Source organism: Octopus bimaculoides, chromosome 26 (genome assembly GCF_046866305.1).
Source record: "Octopus bimaculoides isolate indiv1 chromosome 26, ASM4686630v1, whole genome shotgun sequence".
Lineage (NCBI taxonomy): Eukaryota > Metazoa > Mollusca > Cephalopoda > Octopoda > Octopodidae > Octopus > Octopus bimaculoides.
The window spans coordinates 6,629,129-6,641,628 of NC_142953.1; the positions used below are offsets into that span (position 1 = coordinate 6,629,129).

The 12,500-nt window shown below is 36.7% G+C and overlaps 1 protein-coding gene and 1 long non-coding RNA gene across 15 annotated transcripts in view; one reads left to right on the forward strand and one right to left on the reverse strand.

Annotated features, from left to right (window-relative positions):
• LOC106869009 (inactive tyrosine-protein kinase transmembrane receptor ROR1) overlaps positions 1-12,500 on the forward strand; it is a 390,499-nt gene that overhangs the window by 376,683 nt on the left and 1,316 nt on the right. For 6 of the 9 annotated variants that reach the window (XM_089342867.1, XM_089342863.1, XM_089342862.1 and 3 more), the window contains 10 exons: positions 214-268; positions 725-843; positions 1,620-1,829; positions 3,336-3,431; positions 3,824-3,967; positions 4,705-4,809; positions 8,518-8,550; positions 10,369-10,512; positions 11,242-11,346; positions 11,853-12,500. The exon at positions 11,853-12,500 is cut by the window's right edge and continues 1,316 nt beyond it. In XM_089342867.1, coding sequence (XP_089198993.1) covers positions 214-268; positions 725-843; positions 1,620-1,829; positions 3,336-3,431; positions 3,824-3,967; positions 4,705-4,809; positions 8,518-8,550; positions 10,369-10,512; positions 11,242-11,346; positions 11,853-12,500 — 1,659 coding nt within the window. The remainder of the gene's footprint in view (positions 1-213; positions 269-724; positions 844-1,619; positions 1,830-3,335; positions 3,432-3,823; positions 3,968-4,704; positions 4,810-8,517; positions 8,551-10,368; positions 10,513-11,241; positions 11,347-11,852) is intronic. The other 3 variants (XM_089342866.1, XM_089342864.1, XM_089342870.1) reach the window with 1 other exon arrangement.
• LOC149130927 (uncharacterized) overlaps positions 1-12,500 on the reverse strand; it is a 144,774-nt gene that overhangs the window by 77,685 nt on the left and 54,589 nt on the right. The gene's annotated exons all lie outside the window — the stretch shown is intronic.

The following is a 12,500-nucleotide window of genomic DNA, read 5'->3' on the forward strand; positions in this document are numbered from 1 at the left end:
ATGCGTTCCTTCAAATGATTTAAGTCTTTTATCTTTCCGCGATACACCATGCCTTTCAAATGCCCCCAAAGATAGAAATCAAGAGTGGGAGCAGATCAGGGGATCTAGGGTCTCTTATAAAAAAATAAATTATATATATATATATAAGCATATATGTGTGTGTGTGTATCCACGTTTTATTTTATTTATTTATTCATTTATTTTACTTCACAGATTCCTCCGGAAGGCAGACACCTTCCACACCATTTGGTTCCAGTTCAGAAGAACAGTAAGTGCACTTGAGTTGTTTCCACTCCTTTGAATCAACGTCTTAAATTTGCATATTCCTTCCTCACACCCCTAATCCCCACAATACTGAATGGATGGGGGTCAGACATAGTGAGTAACTGTTATTGTTAAGCAGGGCCAGGTTAAGACCCATTAAGGCCCTTAGCACTTCAAAGATTTTGGTGTCCCCATAAAAGATTATGTGATTCAAGATATAAACAATAACAAACCATAAAATAAGTTTTTATCTTTCAAAACGAAACAAAACAGTAAGAGGGGAAAATAATGTTCATTTTTTCTATACTTCCACTTTATTTCTATTTGAAAAGTTTCCTCCTACTTTCATTATATTCACAATATTTCAATATCACCTCATCTAATCAACTTTATCTTAATTGTTATCTCATCATCATCCTCGTTTCATCTAATCCACCATTTCTCTCTTATTTTCCCCCAGAAACAATCAAGGTTCCTGCTTTGATTACCATGGAACTCCGTGTGCAAAGTTTCTGGCCAATAAGAGTGTTTACGTAGCGAATAAGAACGGTCTGGTAGAAACTGAAAAAGTCTACACTGGTAAGCCCATTCAACAATCAGCACTTTCTCACCAATAATAATAATAATGATTTACGGAGATGTACTTGCATAGCAAGTGACCTGATCTGAGATCATATGCTGGAACGAAAACAATTGCAGCGTGGACCTGTTCACTGATAAAATTCAGATGCAGCACTGAATTTTGTCAGTGAACAGGTCACGGTCTCAAAGCGACGAAAATATTTTGGCAAATTAAATTTAAATGTTGAAGTGAATCTAACGGTTTTTGTGTGTTATTTTAAATGGCTTATAAACACCTTCTACGCTGCAATAATAATGATTTCTTTTATATAATAATAATAATAATCCTTTCTTCTATAAACACAAGGCCTGGAGTATCGAGGGATGGGGTCAGTCGATTACATCGACCCCAGTATTTCACTGGTACTTAATTTATCAACCCTGAAAGGTTGAAAGGCAAAGTTGACTTCAGTGGAACCTGAGCTCAGAACGTAGCAACAGGTAAAATACCGCTAAGCATTTCGCCCGGCGTGCTAACGATTCTGCCGGCTCAACACCTGGACTTCTTTTAGTTTCCATCTACCAAATCCACTCACAAGGCTTTGGTCAGTCCCATACCATAGCAGAAGTCACTTGCCCAAGGTACCACGCAGTGGGGTTGAACCCGGAACCATGTAATTGAGAAGCAAACTTCTTGCCACACAATCATGCCTGCGCCTATTTATATATATATATATATTTTCTTTTCAGACTTCCATTTATATATATAATCGTTTCTGTATTGTTTCTTCCAGTCGCTGTAACTATGATTGGTCAGTCAACAGACTTATCCCCCAGGTGTCAGCAGTTTGCAATACTGTCATTGTGCTATCATGCTTTCCCATTGTGTGACGAAACCAGTGCCATACCAAAGCCCCGGCTCCTTTGCAAAGATGAATGCAAAATCTTAAGAGAAGACATTTGCAAAAACGAATACAAAATGGCTAAAGGTCATCCACTTATAGGTACAATATTCTTTTATCTTTTTTAGTCATTTGACTGCAACCATACTGGAGCACCGCCTTAAAGGGAATATTTGGCTGCTATTTCTAGTAGGTCGTGTGACCAAAATAGCTTATTATGCAGACCTATGACCATTCTAACTTATCAAAAGCATAGTGTATCTAGGACAACATTATTCCTGGTGTTCATATTGCTTCTTTGAAATGGTAGGCTGTGATTTGAGGAATATTTGGCTGCTATTTCAAATAAGCTGAGTGGCCAAAATAGAAGTTCTCAAGGTCATTGCTATATGTTTAACCCCAGGTCAGTCATATTCAAGCAGAATTATGATCAGAAGTGTTCAAGACATGACCACCTTGTCTTTTTCCCAGACATTGTCCTGTGTGTCATCCAAGGTTCCCTTCAATGAGAGGCATACCCTGCAAGAAATAGGAGCTAATTTTTCCTCAAATTATGTATATAAACTTACATTGTAGACATACAAATATGGCAAAGTAACCTAGTTTTCCATTGCTTGAAAAAAATAGACAAACAGCCTTCATTGATCTTTGACCCTTATTGTGGTCTCATCAGATGTGCCCACATCACTTGACCAATCCCAGAGAAACAAATAGCCAATCTGTTTGTTTATGTGTGTGTGTGTGTGTGTGTGTGTGTGTGTGTGTGTGTGTGTGTGTGTGTGTGTGTGTGTGTGTGAAGGCACATGGCACAGTAGTTAAAGCGTCAGGCTCACAATCATGAGATAGCTCGATTCCTGGACTGGACTGTGTGTTGTGTTCTTGAGCAAGACACTTTATTTCATGTTGCTCCAGTTCACTCAGCTGTAGAAATGAGCTGCAATGTCACTGGTACCAAGCTGTATCGGTCTTTGCCTTTCCCTTGGATAACATCTATGGCATGAAGAGGAGAGGCTGGTACGCATGGGTGACTGCAGGTCTTCCAGAAACAACCTCACCTGGACTTGTGCATAGGAGGGGAACTTTCCAGGTGTAATACCATGGTCATTCATGACCAAAGGGGTCTTTACCGTGTGTGTGTGTGTATATAAATTAGTGTACATTTAAACACAAAGAGGTGAGCCTGTAAACAGGTTGCCTAACATACTAGAAAGAACAGTCAAAAAATCCAAACCACAGTTAAGAGTAATTTCGAAGGGAATGAAAATAAAAACATTTACTATGTTTTATGCATCAAATTCAACAGGTTCGTAGAACTGGAGCTAATTTGCATGCCATAAGTGTGTAACTCATTTAATACCAGGGGTTTGTCTATAGGAAACCCTGTTTTCACAGTATCAAGGTATGATATAATTGATGTAAACTTACATCATAGACATAAAAGAAACATAGCAAATTTAACAATTTCTTTGTCGATTGAAAAGAAATGATGAACGGCCTTCGTCAGTTTTTGAGCCATATCATTTTTTTTTGTTGTTTTTATAAAAATAATCATGAAGAAAAAAAATACTTTTATTTATATTTGTATGTTTTTGTTATTTCTTATTTCAGGAGAAAAATTGCTACCAAAATGTGAAAATTTAGCCCCAGTTGGAACTAAAGAAGCTGCAAATTGCATTGAAATCGGTGTCCGCAATGCTACCAGAGGTACGTGGAATGGAAGTTAACATAGAGGCTGTGTGTGTATGTGTGTGTGTGTGTTACATTAAAGACATAACTATGTTTGAGCTTAGTACATTTGTCTTTGTTAATTTATCAATGGGGTTTGATTCCAGCAACAAACAGTGACAAGTGCTACTTGTTTCAGTTGCTTAAAAAGAGAATATAGTCATGCTGAAATAAAAGGGAGAAATAAATTCAAATAAATTTTTTAAAATAAATATTTCTTCTTTTATCTATGATCAAATTCTCAAAGCATTTTCTTTGTGTTTTTCTAACATATCTATATATGTATTTGAGTGAGCATGTTTGTGTGTGTGTGTGTGTGTGTGTGTGTATATATATATATATATATATATATATATTGTTTTTCATTATAGTTACAGAACACAGTTGTTACAATGGCAGCGGAAGTAATTACAGAGGAATGATTAGTCGAACTCGTTCTGGTCACGAGTGTCAGAAGTGGAGCTCAAATAACCCCCACCTTCATCACTTCAAACCCACCCAATACCCAGAGCTGGGTAAGTAGCTTTCTCATATTTTATCTCATAAGACCTTCTGTCTCTCTGGAGCAGTAATGCCCCAGCTACAGCATTCGACCCTCAGAAGAGCTGTTTATAAAAAGACCAAACTCACTATCTTCAGCTTGGGTTTTCCCAGCTATGATCATGAATGTTGGGTGATGACTGAGAGAGTAAAGTCATGAATACAAACAGCCAAAATGGGGTTCCCCTCCAAAGGATCTTTGGAGCAAGATTACTCAACAGGGTACTTAGCCTAGAGATCAGGGAGCCTCTCAGGGTCAGACTGTTACTTCTCATTGAGAGGTCACAGCTCTTGTACAAGTGACTTGTGATTAGAATGTCACAGGAAAGAATCATGAATTCCTTCAAGGCAAGCCAACTGGTATGAGACTTGGGGTAAACCAAGAATGAGGTTGTTGGATAATATCCATTATCTTGGTTTATCATACTTGGAAATCCAGTCAGAAAATGTTATGGTGGTTGCTTCTGATAGGACCCTATTGGGAGGAAGCTCTTGAGGGCACTACCGCACCACCACAACTCCCAGAAAAAGTGGGCAGAGAAGATGAATGGCTGGATTAATGGGGGTGGGTGTATTTCGATCAGTGCTAACCTGAAGCAAAACAGCAACACAAATCAAGAAAACAATGTCTGTTATAAACACATTCACATGGATACACTGACACACGCACACATTAAACGATTGAGTATTGAATGTCCTCTTCTTTTCTTAGGAGATCATAACTACTGCCGTAACCCCGGAAACACTGACCATGCTCCTTGGTGCTTTACCTTAAACAGTCAAGTGAAGAAGGAAAGATGTGACATCCCTCGATGCGGTAAGAAAATGAAAACAATCCATTTATCTACATGTTTGTATGTATATACCTACATGTGCGTGTGTATCTGTGTGTATATATCACCATCATCATCATTTAATGTCCGTCTCTTCCATGCTGGCATGGGTTCGATGGTTTGACAGAAGCTGACTAGGTGAAGGCTTTTCAGGTTCCATGTATGCATTGGCATGGTTTCCACAGCTGGATGACCTTTCTAACGTATATATATATATATATATATATATATATATATATATATTTATATACACAAGTGGTCAAGCAACAGAAAGTAACACTCAACATATTTTGTCAGGGCTTACATATATTATTAGCTCCATGCAATTCTAAGATTACACTTGTGGTGTGTAAAAAGCATCCAGTCCACACTGTAATGTGGTTGGCATTTGGAAGGGCATCAAGCTGTAAAAACCATGCCAAAACAGGCTCCACTAGTGCTGGTGCCACATACAAAAAAAAACAACTGTCCACTCTGTAAGGTGGTTCATATTAGGAATGGCATCCTGCTGTAAAAACCTTACTAAAACAGACAGTGAATCCTGGTACCGTCTTGTGGCACACCAACTTCTGCCAAACTGTTCAGCTCATGCTAGCATGGAAAATGGATATTAAATGTTGATGATGATATATATGCCATACAGAGAGAGAGAGAAATATAATTGTGTGTGTGTGTGTGTGTGTGTGTAAATATACAATTACAAAGTATGTTTGTATGTCAGCATGAACAACACCGAATATGATGAGCATAAAGTAAATCACCGCACCTTTTAGAATTACAGCATCTTTTCAGTCCATGTTGTTATTAGTTTTGAGGGCACTCAAAGTGATGAAGTATCTTTTGTCAAGCATTGTTTGAGAAATAGAAATGGTAATGTTTGACAATAGGTACTCAACTAGTTTGCTATCCTTTTGAAACTACTAGTAACATGGGCTTTTGTATTTTAAGGTTTTCTATTTTTTTTTTTTTGCTGTGTTATTACTAAAACTATGTTATTACTTAACAAAACAAAACACTCCCAGAGTCCGAAATAATAAATTCAAGGGTGGTAGTCAGTGTCGGCAGAAAATCTCAGAGTTCACCAAACTGAATAGGATTATATGACCAAATTGTGGAAGCGTTTCCTCCGTATGGCCCTTATGGTGAATAGATAATTTACATTTTAATTTCAGAGATGTACTTGCATAGCAAGTGACCTGATCTGAGATCATGTGCTGAAACAAAAGTAATTGCAGCTTATATAGTGTCATCCAGTATGTACATAATGTAGTGTCATTATAGATGGTGAGACCCCTTCGGTCATGAATGACCATGGGATTACACCTATAAAGTTCCCCTCCGAGGCACAAGTCCAGGCAAAGTTGTTTATGAAAGACCAGCAGTCGCCCATGCATACCAGCCTCCCCTCTCCACGCCACTGATGTTATTCAAGGGAAAGGCAAAGGCTGATACAGCTTGGCACCAGTGACTCATTTCTACAGCTGAGTTGACTGGAGCAATGTGAAATAGAGTGTTTTGCTCAAAGAACACAACACACAGCCTGGTCCAAGAATCAAACTCACAACCTCATGATTGTGAGCCCAACGCTCTAACCATTGAGCCATGTATGTTTTTATGTGCTACTATTAGTTTCATGTGCTGAGAGCATGCCATACAGTATTTTTATCAAGTCTGGTGTCACACACAGCACATGCTGTCTCTAGGTCTCTAGTCCAAAGAAGATTTCTTTCTTGTCTTGGATAACTAAATGAAAAGGCTTGAAGGGAGCTGCATGCTCACCTTTCACTAAATCATATTATTTAGCTTTTAAATCAGCCGGATCTGGCCTCTCCCACCTACCTTACAGTGTCATTCTAAAAAATAAACAATCACATCATTGAAATCTCAACACTATGAGATACTGCATGATGAATTCAAAACAAGGTGAATAAATAAAATAAGCCTTATAATTGACACAGAAATCTAAGTGCTAAAGGGTTAAAAATTTTATCTAAAAATTCAACCTACAACAGAATAAAAGAATAAGTCCTCTACAAACCATTCCATAACACAGGAGATGAGCGTTCTAGCTTTGATCTGTTATTCTAATGATTGCTAGTGTTTTGTTTTGTTTTGGTTCTTGTTGGTTTTTTTGTTAATTCTAAGCATGTCTTGAAATGTGTTTTAATGCTATGAAAGTTTATTCAGTATTGATTGGAATGAAAAAAGTTTTTCTCAAAAGCACAACCAGAGAACGAGCATGTGCCATGAATGACATTTGAAGTACACGTGTATGTATCATATATTTGTGTTTATGTTTACATATATATATGTTTGCATGATGCAGGGTGGTCGTGTATATCCCCTGTAACAAGACACCTGTGCTTATCTCACTATCACTCATTTCAGCACCTCACATAAAGCCACTTACCCCCTCTCGGTTGCCAGATCATATTTTACATAGTTCAACCCACACAAGGAAATGGGTAACAAAACAAAATAGGAGATTTGAAAGAAGTTTGTATAAAATTAGTTTTTAAACATAGAAAGGCGATGGAGGTCCACCAGAATAGAATAGTAATCAAAGAAGTCCAAAGGTAAAAAATGGTTGAGAACCTGAAGAAATTATGCTTTAGATTTACGTATTGCAAGAAACAGCCTGGTTTCATTTTACGTAGTTCAACCCAAGTTAATGCGTGAAAAGCAAAATAGAAATTTTGGAAGAAGTTTCTGTAAAACTGGTTTTTAAACATAGAATGGTTGTGAGGGGTCCACCGGAATAACATAGTAATCAAAGGGGTCCATAGATAAAAGAATGGTGAAAAATCCCTGGTTTAACCCCATTGGTTCCTTAGTTCCCAACTCATCAATGTCGAAAATGTGGTGGGGAAGAAATAATTTTGTTGCGGGCATAGGAGTGGCTGTGTGGTAAGTAGCTTGCTTACCAACCACATGGTTCTGGGTTCAGTCTCACTGCGTGGCACCTTGGGCAAGTGTCTTCTACTATAGCCTCGGGCTGACCAAAGCCTTGTGAGTGGATTTGGTAGACGGATACTGAAAGAAGCCCGTCGTATATATATATATATATATATATATATATATATAATGGGTAAAATATTATTATAAAATCTGGTAATTAATCACATTAATTAACAGACACAAGATGTGATCTATTTCTAACACATTAATTGTCCATGTTAGTGGTCAATGTTTTTTTTTAAAATATATATATATATATATATATATGTGTGTGTGTATATGTTTGTGTGTCTGTGTTTGTCCCCCCAACATCGCTTGACAACCGATGCTGGTGTGTTTATGTCCCCGTAACTTAGCAGTTCGGCAAAAGAGACCAATAGAATAAGTACTAAGAATACAAAGAATAAGTCCTGGGGTCGATTAGCTCGACTAAAGGCAGTGCTCCAGCATGGCCGCAGTCAAATGACTGAAACAAGTAAAAGAGTAAAGAGGAATAGTAAATTTTCTCGATTATCTCTCTGCAAGAACCCTGTTAAGTTTTAGGCCTTGAGCCATTGTGAAGAAAATCTTCATTACATTATGGATATAACTACAAAAGGTCACCATCATCATTATCATCATCTACTAATACAAAGTGGTGAAAGCTATGTTTATTTTTGAGGGGTTTTTTTTGTTTCTTTGTTTTGATTGTTTGTTTTTTTGTTTATTTTTGTATCTTTCCTTTGCACTCCCAGACAACAGACACAGACATATGACATATTGGAAAGGTATTCCTATTTTTAGTTTATATATATATTTTTGCATGCAACAATATACATACATATCTACACCATAGATATGCTCTTTTCGTTTATATATATATATATATATATATATATATATATATATATATGTCTGAGTGTCTTGTCAGCTGATGATAAGGTAAGACAAAATTGCTGTGTTGATGATGCCTACCAAGACAGAAACTCTTGTCCACAACACATCTCTAGGTCTGCCGACAATCAGACTTTCCTTCCTGTAATGACATGTCAATTTTGGAGACTTCTTGGTTCTTGAGATTATCTCTACACCCATCTACCCACACACTTCTGATTAGGCTTTGCTACCAATTCTCACCAAACAATTTTGGTCTCCCCTCTGTGAATGCAGAGATAATTTCAGTACATCAAGAATTAACATTTAAGATACCTTTCTTCATCTATGTTTCATATATATATATATATATATATATATATATATATATATATGGGAGAATATACGAAAAAACAACAGACGAGGACAGGTGGTGTAAATAACAAAAGGATGTATTAGTATGACGCTCGGGAATACGGAAAGTCTTTGACGTTTCGAGCTACGCTCTTCAACAGAAAGAATACAGAGACAAGGAGAAAAACACGGAGAAAAAAAAAAAAATGGAGAAAAAAAATTGAATAGTGTCCAGTCAACGGCCAATCATATATATATATATACTTACATATGTATATATTTATATGTATATATATGTTATATATATATATGCATGTATATATATATATATATATATATATATGTTATATATATGCATGTATATGTTATATGTATATATATATATATGTATTTATATGTGTGTGTGTATATGTATGCATGCATGTTTGCCTGTATATTGTACTTGCTACTTCCAATGCTTAAAAGTATTACGTTTTTTTGTTTGTTTGTTTGTTTTATTTTTCTTTATGTTTGCCTTATTGTTTTGCTGCCAGCTTTGTAGACATTAATTTTTTTTACCATTTCTTCATTTTTTTGTATTATTTTTTTTTATTTTATTCTGTGAAAAAAAAAATGAACAAAATAATAATAATAATAACAAGCAATTGTCTGTTCTTTATCTAGACATGGACATTTTGGAAATTAGTTGCTAGCTTATTTGCTTAAGTAAATCAAAATATTTTAATTAAGATTATATCAATGATGAAAACAGTTCGTTACTTAATTTGGAGACACCAGAAACTACTAAAACGCCTGTAAAAGCACGTAAAAAGTTTGTAAAAGCACCCACTACACTCTCAGTGTGGTTGGTGTTAGGAAGGACATCCTGGTGTAGAAACTTTGCCAGATCAGATTGGAGCCTGGTGTAGCCTCTGGCTCACCAGTCTTCAGTCAAACTGTCCAACCCATTCCAGCATGGAAAGTGGATGTTAAACGATGACAACGACTTATACCCAAGAGTAGTTAAGTTGATTACAGTGTTCAACTGGTAACTGGTACTTATTTTATCAACCCCGAAGGGACAGAAAGCAATGTCGACCTCAATGAAATGTGAACTCAGAACATAAACACAGACAAACTACCTCTAATCATTTCGCCCAGTATGCTAACAATTCTGCCACATTATAATCATAACAATAATAGTTTCAAATTTTGGCACAAGGCCAGCAATTTCACTACCATTCCATGCTTCTAGAGGCATTAAAATAACATACTATTCAAGGATTAGAAATCAATCTAACAGACTTTTTCCTTATCACAAAATTAAGTCCTTGTCTCTGCAAAATATAAATCCCCTTTTATCTGAGTTTTCATGTTTTGTTTCTTCTCTTTCCTTCTAGACATTGATATCAACTGTTATACAAACAAAGGCAGCACTTACCAAGGAAAAGTGTCAAAGACAAAATCAGGATGGAAGTGCCAATCTTGGAATACCCATTATCCCCATAATCACCCTTATAGTTCAACGGATTATCCAGAACTCCGTAAGTACTCTACTTTAACTTTTTAAAACAGCAGATCGTGTGTGTGTTTGTGTGTGTGATTATAAACAAGAACAGAGTGAGCAAACTCTTATTACATCAGTTTACAATTGTTTCATCTAAATTCAATCTCATGGATATTGCTATATTATGCAATATATGCCACTATTAATTCATGAGGTGTCATTCACTTACATCAAAGTTCAACTCTTCAGAACTATGCATAATAAATTACTTGCTTAATAGAGTAAATACCAAGGTTGACGCCCAAATGAAATTACTTTTATTATTCACATGATGGCTGTACACAAGCAGCACTATCATAAAAGCAATGATCATTTCTAGTCTTCCATGAGAAACATGTCTGGCCATGGGGAAATATTACCTTGTTTGGAAACAGGATTTTGCTATGCAACTATAACATACTACCAAGTATATTAAGCATTTTGATAAGTCGTTACTGTGCTCCAATGTGTTAGCAGTGCTATTACATCACTTGTTTACCTTCAAGTGATGAAATGAAGTGTTTTGCTCAAGAACACAACATGCTACTTAGTTTGAGTATTGAAATCATGACCCCCATGATCATATATCCAACACCCTAACCAGTAGGCATGCACCTTCAGAGTGTACACATACAGCACACACACACATCGCATATATGTTACTTGTTCATTTCTTTTACTAATCAGTTTCATATTTAATTGTTTGTTTTATCTTTTCAATTTGCAGGAGGTGGACACAATTACTGCCGCAACCCAGGTGGAGTTCTGGATACTCCTTGGTGCTACACGACCGAAAGCTCAGTGGTTAAGGAAGAATGTAACATCAGCAAATGTAAGTACACTTATCCAACCCATTTCACTTTTGTGTCGTTTCGTGGGGGGTGGTCACTGCAAGAATGTTTCTGATCATAAGTCTGTTTGAATTCAGACTCTGTCAAATATCATGCTTACTTATTCACATTGTTTTTAATGCATTATCTCATAGGTTTGAGATTTCAATGATGTGATTGTTCAATTTTAGAAGGACATTACAGGGTAGATATGAGAGGCTGGATCTGGTTGGTTTGAATCACAAAATGGGTCGAATATCTGAGCCTGGCTGATTTAAATTTGATCCCTAATCCTTTAGCATTCAGATTACTTTGTTAAATGCAATGCTTATTTAATCACATTGTTTTGAATTACACATTATCTCGTAGCTTTGGGATTTCAGTGATGAGATTGTTTAATTTTAGAAGGCCATAATTTTTTTCCTTAACTTATTCTTATTCCTTATCAAATTCATATCTTGACCATATTGTCTCCATATCTTAACTTGTCTTTCTTATCTAATTGCAGGCCCACATGGTATTACTGAAGATGTGAACAAGCTGATGTTCATCCTCGTCCCAGGAATCACTGTACCTTTAGCTCTCGTTCTTCTGTTAGCACTGGTATGCTTCTGTCAGCGATCCCACAACCGATACCAAGGAACTAGTGATAAGGCATCACAGCGTCAAGGTCAACCAATGGAACTGAGCCCTTTGGCAGCAAAATCTAACATGAGAACCAGAGAATTTTTCATGCAAAACATACGTTTCATCCAAGAACTAGGTGAAGGAGCATTTGGCAAAGTTTATAAAGGCGAACTGGTTGGATTGTTCAGTGAAAACTCTGTCACAAAAGTTGCGATAAAGACTCTCAAAGAGAACGCATCTCCAAAAGTGCAAAACGATTTCCGAAGAGAAGTGGATTTGATGTCGGAGATGCGACACTCGAACATAGTCTGCCTGCTGGGTGTGTGCATGAAACAGGAGCCGATGTGCATGTTGTTTGAATACATGAGTCAAGGAGACCTGCATGAGTATTTGATCACGCATTCGCCGCATTCGGACATAACAGGAATTGATGAAGAAGGAAACCGGGTCTTAGACTACTTGGACATGCTGCACATAGCAATCCAAATTGCTTCAGGAATGGAATACCTTTCGAATCATCATTTTGTTC